Source organism: Gastrolobium bilobum, unplaced genomic scaffold, assembly GCF_033153095.1.
Source record: "Gastrolobium bilobum isolate Gb01-03AN ecotype WA unplaced genomic scaffold, APGP_CSIRO_Gbil_v1 utg17589, whole genome shotgun sequence".
Taxonomy (NCBI): domain Eukaryota; kingdom Viridiplantae; phylum Streptophyta; class Magnoliopsida; order Fabales; family Fabaceae; genus Gastrolobium; species Gastrolobium bilobum.
The window spans coordinates 28,636-39,761 of record NW_026895975.1 but is presented as its reverse complement, the minus strand read 5'-3'; the positions used below and the strand labels follow the sequence as shown (position 1 = coordinate 39,761).

Below are 11,126 nucleotides of genomic sequence, written 5' to 3'. Positions count from 1 at the left end.
GTCACCGAGACCCGGCCGAGTCGACCGGTCTAAACCGGGTTGATTCCACGACTGGTCCAAAAAGTGGCTCGAACCGGGGAACCCACCGGGTCTCCGAGACCCGGGTCGACCCGGCCGGTCTGATCTGGTTTTTAAAACACTGCTCTAAACCTCACACACTACAAGCTTATACAGGGGAGATAGATGATTCTAGACATTGAACCACTCAAAGGATGTGTCCCTTGAGCCTTGCACCTTCATTTATGGAGAGACATTGAACTACTCAAAGGTTATGACCCTTGAGCCTTGCACCTTCATTTATGGAGAGACATTAAACCAAAAATGAAGAGTTCCAACCTCTTGGTACTTGAGCCAAGCATTAAAAAAGGAACAACTCCCAACAACTGTAATAATCATCATATCAAAATGCGATAAATTTCAATCGGCAATGATTTAAATTCAAAATCCAAAATATTCGAAGTGAATAACTATTAATAATTTTATATTATATTTTATACAAGATGAAAAACAAAAAATTTAAGTTGTTAAATAAAGGTCACGATAATATTTTATATTATATATATTTCTCTAACATTTCTTAATTACTTCAGTTTCACAATGTTAGATATTCCTATCATGTCTAAAGATCTCTTGTGAGATAATCTTAATCGTTTATGGACAAATTAATGATGATGAAAAACAAGAGACAAAAATAATTAGAATAAGAATAATAAGTGAGGAAAGAATAAACGTTAATTTCTTTCTTTGTTGAGTTGAAATTTTACGTTAGCTTGTACAAATTTGTTTGTTCTTTATGATGTTAGTCTATCGTATATGACCCAACAATTGATTCAGGAAGCCCAGAGTCAATCAGAATTGTGGTCAAATAAGTATGACTCAATTATTAAAACAATCAATAATTTGAAATATAACAAATTACGATCAAATCCAAATATAATTAAAGCAAGGGATATGATTGTGATTTGTATGACAAGAAAAGGAAAGCAACACATTTGACATGATTTGAGATATAAGATTTTAATTATACGTATTTTAAATAATTTAAAAATTGTAATTATTTATTTATTTTTAGAAGTTAATTACATTTATATTTATTTTAGGAATTTTTCTTATTTTTTGGATTTTAGAATTTGAATTTTGGATCAATTTATAATTAGTCTATAAAAGGGTGTTTATAACCCTTATTGTAGGAGATGAATTTTATTAGGGAAAAATGTTTATCCTTTTAAATGACACAACTTATATCCTTTCACTCTCACAAAGAGGTAGGACCGACACCTTTATTTTTTTTGTCAACTCTATCTCCTCCTTTATCTATCTCTTTCTCTCTCTTAAAATGACACAACTTTACATCTTTTGAAATGACATACACTTTACCCATTTTATTATTTCGATAATTAGAAATTGAGAATCAGAAGATTATTCTTTTATGAAATCTTAATTTTATGTTTAGTCAATTTTTTATACGCTTTTGGCATCACTCTAGTTATTATAATTTGTCAATTTGATATGTGACAATATACGAAAAATTTACATCCGAAAAAATGTTCATACTCACAATTGATTTATTAATCTAAATTATAATGTTAGTTACGAAAGTAAAACATTTGTTTATATGCCATATGCAAACTACACATGTATCGATTTATAAAGTTGGAGAGTCTTCACCATGCGTTAATATATACTTTTGTTTTATTTTAGGTTTTGTATTCATTAAAAATAATATATTGAAAGTGTCAATGATATATAGTTCACAAAAGATGTAAGTCTATTTTTGAATGACAATGACATTAATATTGATGTCAAACTATAATATAAGGTGATATTGATTATAAAGCCATGGAAAGCGATTGCTCTAATTAACTTTAGTGTTTAACGGTCCCTAATGATAAAACTATGAACATCAAAAGGCTATATAATAGTCCTATGTATGGTAGCTAGCTAGTTGGAGCTGCAAATATCTCTGATCGTGAGTTGGAAAACAATGCCAACATCACGAGGGGAAATAACAAATGTTCAAAGCATACATAAAAACATAAATCAAAATCTTGTAAGATTATAAAAACATATCTTGAAAAAATTTGAGCCCAGTGATACCATTTTGTTCGTAAGCTAATTTACTTTTTTTATGGTATCCAAGATTTTATGACAATTATCTCTAAAAATATAACATATTTCGTCTCTTGAATTGTATTATAGTAGTAATTCCAATCAAGAGCTCCCTCAAATACAACCAAATAATTGAAGAATCACTTTCGAGTAAGAATATGTATTTACAAATGAATGTGCAGAAATCAGTAGGCAAAAATAAGAAGATCTAAAATTTTGATCCCTTTAATGTCCAATTTTTTTTTTTGATCCCTTTGTATTTATAAAAAACATAAGATAACGATTCGATTGAAGCATATTCGAGGACAAAAAGACATGTCTTTTCAAACTCAAATTATTTATTCATAATACACAAAATTCTAACATCGATCATCGAGGGTAAATTTGTGCTCAATAAAGATTCCTACTAATTAGGGGAACTAACTATGGAAAAAGTTCCTAATAAATCAAAAACCAAGACTTAGCTTTTTTTAGGGTCTCACTTCTACTAATTAAGTTTAGATGTTCCGAATTTTTTTGTGTCAGTTTATACAAATTTAAAAATGGGTCAACTCGAATACTTTTTCATACGGTGTCAATAATTGTGTTGAAAATTATCATGCCTATCCTCTTAACTACAATTAACGTAATCCAGAGATATTTTTCGTCAATCAAATACGGAATATAAATCATACTCAACAGTTTTTTTTTTTTAAATTTTTTTGCTATGATAGATGTATTTCTTGTGTTGCCCTACCTATCATACATTAATTAATCAATGAAGAAAACAAAAATAAAAATCATATTTTAAGATTGATGTTCGTAGACGATAGTGACAAATACGAAGTCTCACCCTTCACAACTTGTTAAATATATATATTATAGGTAGTTTGTTTTTTCTGAGATCCTGAAGCGAAATAACGTTTAATTCTGTGGTCCACTTTTTGTAGTCCAATTCCTTTTTGCAAATATTTTGTTTGATTTTAAATGAAACTTCGTTGGCGTAATGATTAAGGAATTAAGTATTTTTTATCTTAATTATTTAATTTTGAACTTAGAACTAATTTTTTATCGATAATTTTCATCGAAAAAGAGAACTTTTCTAATAGTGTTACGCTTAGGACCGTAAATGTAGGGACATAATCTTAAAATCATATAGGTAAAAAGAAATTAGAAAAGTGATCACTTTTGGGTCACTTTTCTAAAAATACGAAGTTATTAATTTATTATTGATTTTTTTTGGAGTGTTACTTTTTATTCCCTTCCGTCAAGGATCAATATCATTTATGTACTCTAGATTCATTAATCATTATATTCGCATGATATCCTCTAGAGACAATCAATCGCATAAGAATATTTGTACTGGTTTGTAATATCTTACAAAACCAATTATTATTTGAACTTCAAGTTCACAATCATTTGAGTGTATAATTAACTAGATGGACAATATTGATGTGTTTCAACAATTTTCTTGTGTTTTTTGGCCTTTCACATTTTTCTTCCCATAATAAAAAAAAAATTGATTCATAAATTTGATTAATCTAAATGACTAGAAGAGCTATCGCGATGCCAAATATTATTATTATGGCTATTTCCACAATAGTAGTTACGCTCATGACATCCACGATTATATACTGATATTGCAATCACTTCAGGAAATAGCATATTCTAGAGATGAAAAGTAAAAAATGTTTCTCTAACTTGTCTTTTGGAGCATATTCGAGAGGTAGAGAATAAAGAGGATGTTTTCTTTCAATATTTTGTTTTAAATTATTTCGGAGATCAGTTGAATCTTTTCAATAATGGCCTAAAGTTATAGTTCTTGAAGAACTATATCACAGATATTCATAAAAAAAGATCACCCAGGAAAACCATTAGTTTTGTGCAATTCTTCCGAGATGTATAAAATGTAACTTTTTCTAAAAGTTAACAAAATTAACAAATTAACTCAGTATAAGACAAAAATACATTAATCAATAAAATCTCCATGAATAAAATATAAAAAAATATTTATAATGGGTTCACTTTTTCTGCAGTTACTGCAGATAAGTTATCTGCAGTAAGCCCAATACGACGTCGTTTTGAGGCGGAAATCATGGTGTTTTTGTAATTTTAATTTATTTCAGGGTTATAATAGTCTTTATATTTATAATTTTTTAAGATTTCAATACCAAAACGACGTCGTTTTAGGAATAAATGCAGATAAATTATCTGCATTAACTGCAGAAACATTTTTCCCATTTATAATAGAATAACATGAAGAAAGGCATAAACAATAATTGACCAATGAATTAAATTAATCCAAATTAAAAATTAAAAATATATTGCTCTTTCAATTAAATGCAGAGATATATATTCTACTTCAGGATCAATAACCAACAAATATATTTGCTTGCCTTGGTTACGAGAGTAAGAATAATTTTCATGGCATGAGATTTGCCATGCTTATCCTTATTTTAATTTTATTTAGCCACCTTCGTTTGACTTCTTTTCTATCACCCCTTCAAGATTTATATTTTGACTGTGCTCATAAACCTCAAAATGGCTAAAGCCGGCATTTGCTTAACACAATGCTTTTAATTAGTAGGTATAAAATAATGATGTATGTTCATTGATTTGCTTTTGAACCAACAAAGCTAAAATTATAATTATTTTTCACTCCCTTCTAATATGTGAAATTTTGGCTTTTCCATATTTGCTATAAGGATTACTAAATACTCACTCGTACTCGTACTCGTACTCGTACTCGTACTCCATATTTCCTTATAATTATTTTTCACTCGGTTATCATTTATTGCAAATTAATAACTAATTAATGAGTTTAATTTGAAAAATGATAACTGTTGATTGGCGGAAATCAACGGTTAAGATGTGGTCGTAACATTGTGCGTAACATTATTTGTGTGTCACAATATCCTATCCCTATATATATATATATTTTTGAAAGTACAACTTACACGGGTGTAAAATGATCCAGACCCATATATATATATATATATATATAAATTACTTTTCTTTTAAGCTTATCCAATAACCCCCTCTTAATTTTATTCACTATCATCGTAATTAATCATTATTTGCATATGGTAATAAGCCAAACAAAAAAAGGAATAAAGAAAAAGTATATTAGCTAAAAGCTAGCTATATGGTCAATCATCTCCGGCTAATTAATTTCTTTTAATCTTTGGGCTTAATCTACACGTTCATATTGCGTGTCCAATATGTCAACGCTCACTCATATCTCACATATCTCACATCTCTCTCTCTCTCTATATATATATATTCATCACCATTTATCAACTCATATACCTAACGCCTCCCCGTACGTCAATGTGTACCTCAGTACCTCCATTTTTCGTTCCATCACATTAACAAAATTTCCAAAGTTGAGAAAGAAAAACCCAACATATATATATATATAAATACACACACATACACAGAAAGAAAGAACCAGAGAGAGAGAGAAAGAGATCATCCACACCATGAAGCTCGTTTGGTCACCAGAATCTGCCTTAAAATCTTACTTAGACACCGTTAAATCGGTAACATCATTTTCTTTCTTTACCTTCCTTCTTTCTTTCTTCATAACTTTCTTGATATATATATATATGTGTGTGTGTGTGTGTTCTTTTGACTTTGATCATTTTGTGCAGTGTGAGAAGTTTAAGGATTCGGGAGTGGCGGAGTTTCTCTCGGCCATGGCGGCGGGTTGGGACGCGAAGTTTATCGTTGAAACATGGTCCTACGGTGGACCTATAGCTGCAAGTGTTGGTCTGGCGGTTGCTGCTCGCAACACAGGTGCAAGGCACGTGTGCATAGTCTCGGACGAACGGTCAAGATTGCATTACACAAAGGCTTTGGCGGATACCGGGTTGTCGCCGCCGCCCGAGGTGGTTACCGGGGAGCCGGAGGCGGCTGTGGCGAGGCTTGTTGGGTTGGATTTTCTTGTGGTTGATTGCAAGCATAGAAACTTTGCTAGGGTTCTAAGGGTGACAAAGGTGAGCACAAGAGGGGCAGTTTTGGCATGCAAGAATGCATGTCAAAGAAACTTTTCAGGGTTTAGATGGAATTGGGTGCTTGAGAGAGGGACACGTGTCGTTAGATCAGTGTTCTTACCTGTTGGTAAGGGTTTGGATATGGCTTACATAGGGAGTAGAAGTAGTGGTGCAGCAATTGCTACAAAGGGCCCTAGCCGCCGTTGGATCAAGCACATAGATCATCAATCAGGAGAAGAACACCTTTTCCGTGAGTGATTTCTTGGTTAAGGGTCTTAATAAGTTTGAAGATTAATAAGTTATAGGTGATGAATTAAGCATGTCTTACTAAGCTATATTAATGGTGACTTTTGAGGTATTATGACATTTTCAGCTTATATATTGTTAATAATATATGAGATGTAAGGAAAGATGTGAAGAGGTATAGATATGGTGGGTATGGTTATAAAATGATGTGAATGGTTAAGTTTTGTACTTTTGTGCTTAGTTCAATGTACAGTTTTGCAGAAAGCTTGACTTTGTTGAAATATCATGCTTTGGTTAATGTTTTGTATTGCCAAGTATCCATTCGGCATATTGGTTGAGGGAAGATCCACAAGTTCACGCTTGACCAAGTCTGTTACATTAAACTAGCTTGACCAATTATTTTACTATAACCCTTTATATTTATAAAACTTTATAAAATAATTAATTTCTTACTAATAAACTGTCCTACTTATTTTCATACATTTTTTTGTATAAGACTGAGATGGTGATATATAGGCATTATTGTTATAGTCATTATCCACCTTAGGTACCACCTTTAAAGCCTATATATATATATATTGCCATTTTCAACTGATTTATATATTGTGATCATTGTAAACATAAAATTGAATTGTGCATATTTCCTAGATGAATGGTAGTGCCAACAGAGCTTGGTCTTCACCATCTTTTGAATCCTTGTAGCACACTATTCAATTCCCAATTAAGATGATCAAAGAAGTATTGAAAGGGGCTTATGTGGGAGCTTTGAGAACATGAAATGATCAAGAGCTCTATTACAAGGTCTTCTTAACTTGATATGAGCCTTGACTTTTAATTGTTGGAACTTACTAATTGCTCCAAAACTATACAACAATTTTTTTTATCATATTGGTATGTCTTGTTTCAGCACTACGTACAGAAGAAAAAAGAGTCAGCAGCACAAAATTAGAATTTCTCACAACTGGACTCTTTCTACTAATATTTTCATACCTGTGAAATTATGTTGTGTCTCCAATTGTTTACGAAGAAATGCAAGTCCTGAGCTTCAATAAACCAAAATTTTTCACCACCTACTGACACATGATATATAGAAAACAATCCCAACACATTACATAATGAATTTAACAAATTTATCTGCAAAGACCAATGCCAACACAATATTTTCTAGATAGCACCACTCAGTCCTGTAATCATATGCTTAACTCATAATATTACATGAATATTTTGTTTTTTGATGATGCATCAACTCAAGGCTAACAAAATGAGGGGATCTTAAAAGCCCTTATATACAAGCATTTTGAATGAATTGTAAAAACAGCTCTCTGATTTTTTGCAATCAGGGGATCTTAAAAGCCATCTGTTGATCTGAGTACTCACTTTCAGAGATTGATTTATATTACAAAGTGAGGTGGAATGGAATTTTTTGGCTTAGCCATAAAATATGTTACTGCAAGACAAAATAATAGTGTTAATGTATTTATTTATGTATACAATAGTGAAAAATTGAAACCTGCAACCCTTCTTTTGTCCAGCATGCATCAATATGAAAATCACCACTAATTAAATGTTTACAATTTGTTTTTCTTTTTTCTGTGTCATTAATTGACCTTGGAATCTGTTGGACAAACCAGCTAGTAATACACAATACTTAAAAAACAAAACATGTATTTAATAGGTTAGAAGGAATATTGAAAGTCTTACATAATATCATATGTAAGATTCAACTGATCAGACCATGACTATATTTGATATGAAGGACTGGGGTTTGTTAGCTGCAATTAGCAATTAGCCTTTGAATCTTTGATTATGTTGAAAAGATTGGTTTATCCAGATACTTCCAAAACGGCCTTCAACAGCCACCCCATAACAACAAGTAGGGGAGATTAACATTAACATAATGAACAGATTCTAAGGAAACTCTGGATGAAAGTCTTATATATAAAAACTAAAAGTTGCTCTGAAAATTTAATCTTGTAAACCAATAAAACATGACAATTGAATAAAAGGATACAAGTGAAAAAACTTGTTCTTCTTTTCATGCTCATAAAAGATACATCACTGATCACTTATATGTTAAACTATACATTATTGCTTCTTTGGCCTGCGAAAAAAGTTTGCAGGCCAAATGTTCTTGAGTCTAGACATATATACTAAAATTACACAAGTCAATACAAGGATCCAACTGAATAACAACTAGCTCCTGTTCTATTGTACATGAACCTAACACAATGTAGGAAAAACCTTTCAGACCAAGAAAAGTATGCACACTTCAATCCTTTTATTCTTCAAAACCTATCAATTTATAGGCTTAAACTTCAATCTGCTCTTTCCTATATGGAGAGGTGATCCTAAAAATATGTTCCTCTCCAGTGCAGTTATCTACTTGAACAATCCAACGACTCCTCCTTCTTTGGACAACCTTTTTATCATCATTACCCTTCATATATGGATCTATTTTGGTCACCAGCAACCCTTCTCCAATAGGTAAAAATGATGCTCTCAGTTTTCTCCATAGTGAGACCCTATGCCTGACATTATATCCAACCACAAGTGCCCCATCTGTATTGGCACCTTTAACTGCTGCTAGAAAAACTTCCCTTGCATTAGTGATATCACAATCTACAAGCACAAAATCAGCTCCTTTGTAATCACTCATAAGAAGGCTTTTAGCATCTCCCACAACAAACTCAACACAATCTCCATAAACTCCTATAGCCTTTTTTGATGCTTGTAATTCACTTTTCCCACAAGAAATGCATACCACACGGCCACCAGTTTGATGAGCAGCTGCAGCCATTGCTAGCGTGGTGGAACCGGCTACGCCGGCGCCAGCCACCACCAAGAGTTGCGCATTCTTGCCTGCTGCCAGAGCTGATATGAACTCTGCTACATCAGGTTCTTTACCTCTTTTGGCCTACATAATGAGAGAAAGATAAGAGGCTCATCTTTTGGGACAAAAGCATTTGACAAGGGATAAATTGTTAGTCCTGTAATACATACTACATACTACACTCACTTAAATTATAACATAGGATCAATAATTATTAGTTCTTCCTATTAACTTGAGGTCTCGAATTTGAGTCCTGAAAATGGAGAAAATATTATCAGGAGAGTTGTCCCCAATATGCGTCTGACAGGACTCGAACCAGACCGGATTTAATTAAAAGAAAGGATTTATGACATATGGATTTACGTGACATCAGAAATGGAAAAAGTTGTCAAGAAAAGCAATATAAATGTAGTTAGGTGATTCCATGAACTGTAAAAACTGTAAATATACTAAGGAAGACTAGAAATTTATCTTACAATAAGGAGAAACATGAGAGAAAACCGTATTGGAATTTTCAAAGTGTAAAACAGATTCCAAGTATATTATCTGCTGTTGTTGCTTACCATTTTGAGTGCCTGGAGATAAGCTCTCTTGGCATTTTCAGCTGACCAACCAGACATGCTCTGTTGATGTGTTTTCCTCTAATTGCAGACTTCTTTGGGTTTAAATTTGGAAGATATCTTTGATAAGAAAACAATTGCTTCAAGTTGTTGATGAGCCATCAACATTATATATATAAATAAAAGTGGTGAGAAAACCATAGCTTATACTGCTCATTCAATGAATTTTTTTAGACTTTTTGAGTTTGGAAGCAACTGAGGGAGGTTGCTATTGTAGATTCTCTGAATTTGCCGTCCAAACATTTACCAATTAGAATATATATATATATATATATATATTTGGCATAGTGGATTCTCCCCAACATACATACAAAATTTGGCGTTATGGGAAGGAATTTGCTTTTCTTTTCGTAGCTATATCTCGATGAAGGTGGAATCTGGTTAAGATCTGATTTGAATTTTTTCCACCAGATTGCAACCGTTGGATTAAATTAAGGGTTTTATTAATCTCATGTTAAAGGAGATAGTTATCTCATGTCATAGACACAAACTAGTGGGCTCTACCACCTGAAAAAAAAAAAAAAAAAAAGTGGCACAGTTATCGAAGAGTGTGTAGAAGAGAAAACTTATGTCATGTGACATAAGAATAGTTTTTCTCTTAAATTAATTAAGTGATCCAAGCTAGCTAGATCTTTCACGAGGGTCCAGAGTAGCAACCTTGAACACAACACAACACAGTAACACGATGCAAATTCTTTTGATTCAACACTTGTTAATTTACTGAGAAGCTCAAAAAATTGATATGATATGTAATGTTCAACCCAATATACGTTATAATCTATATCCACTTTTGAAATAATTTAACATTTCCTTATGGTTTAATTAAATAAAATTAAAGAGTTTAGATATTACTAAAAATTTGCCACTCAATACAGAGGCCACACGTAGAATATCACAGAGCATATTGGTAAGCAAACACATTAGGTGAAGACACATATATATGATTTTATTATACATTTCTTATACACCACTCACATTCATTAGTAGCACACAATATCCAATGAATATAACTCAGTTGACAGTACAAATTGAATAGTTAGAAATGGAGAGGATCTATGTTCAAACAAATATATCTTTGAAGAACGGCGAAATTTTTTAACTATAATTAAATCCCGTTTCGAAATTAATCTCGTAATCGACTCAAAAAAATTAAACGATGAAAATATTCTAATAAACCCCTAATACTGACAGTGGAATTCTCAATTAAACTTACCTCCAAAACTTAATTATAGATGCAGAGGTGGTGGCGTGGGGCAGTCTCCTATGTCAGGGTCTTTATATGCCCGGAAAACCCACGTAATCAAAATATAGGAGGACACTATATTTTGATCACCGTCCAAATCTTAT

General features: G+C 32.2%; 2 protein-coding genes across 2 annotated transcripts; one reads left to right on the top strand and one right to left on the bottom strand.

The window, feature by feature from the left end:
• Nucleotides 1-5,570: 5,570 nt before the first annotated feature.
• LOC133297064 (uncharacterized) lies at nucleotides 5,571-6,341 on the top strand. The gene is made up of 2 exons (XM_061496125.1): nucleotides 5,571-5,630; nucleotides 5,742-6,341. Exons 1-2 carry the CDS (start codon nucleotides 5,571-5,573, stop codon nucleotides 6,339-6,341), a joined length of 660 nt encoding a protein of 219 aa, XP_061352109.1.
• A 2,296-nt stretch (nucleotides 6,342-8,637) lies between these two features.
• Nucleotides 8,638-9,779, bottom strand: LOC133297060 (uncharacterized). The gene is made up of 2 exons (XM_061496121.1): nucleotides 9,723-9,779; nucleotides 8,638-9,243 (listed from the first exon to the last, which is right to left on the bottom strand). Exons 1-2 carry the CDS (start codon nucleotides 9,777-9,779, stop codon nucleotides 8,638-8,640), a joined length of 663 nt encoding a protein of 220 aa, XP_061352105.1.
• Between the last annotated feature and the right edge of the window lie 1,347 nt (nucleotides 9,780-11,126).

What these genes read in the sequence shown, in the direction of transcription:
- LOC133297064 (XM_061496125.1), top strand. Translation starts at nt 5,571, where the DNA reads ATGAAGCTCGTTTGGTCACCAGAATCTGCCTTAAAATCTTACTTAGAC. An exon ending in ACTTAGACACCGTTAAATCG is followed by an intron (nt 5,631 to 5,741) that starts GTAACATCATTT and finishes CATTTTGTGCAG; the next exon opens with TGTGAGAAGTTTAAGGATTC.
- LOC133297060 (XM_061496121.1), bottom strand. Translation starts at nt 9,779, where the DNA reads ATGTCTGGTTGGTCAGCTGAAAATGCCAAGAGAGCTTATCTCCAGGCA. An exon ending in ATCTCCAGGCACTCAAAATG is followed by an intron (nt 9,244 to 9,722) that starts GTAAGCAACAAC and finishes CTCATTATGTAG; the next exon opens with GCCAAAAGAGGTAAAGAACC.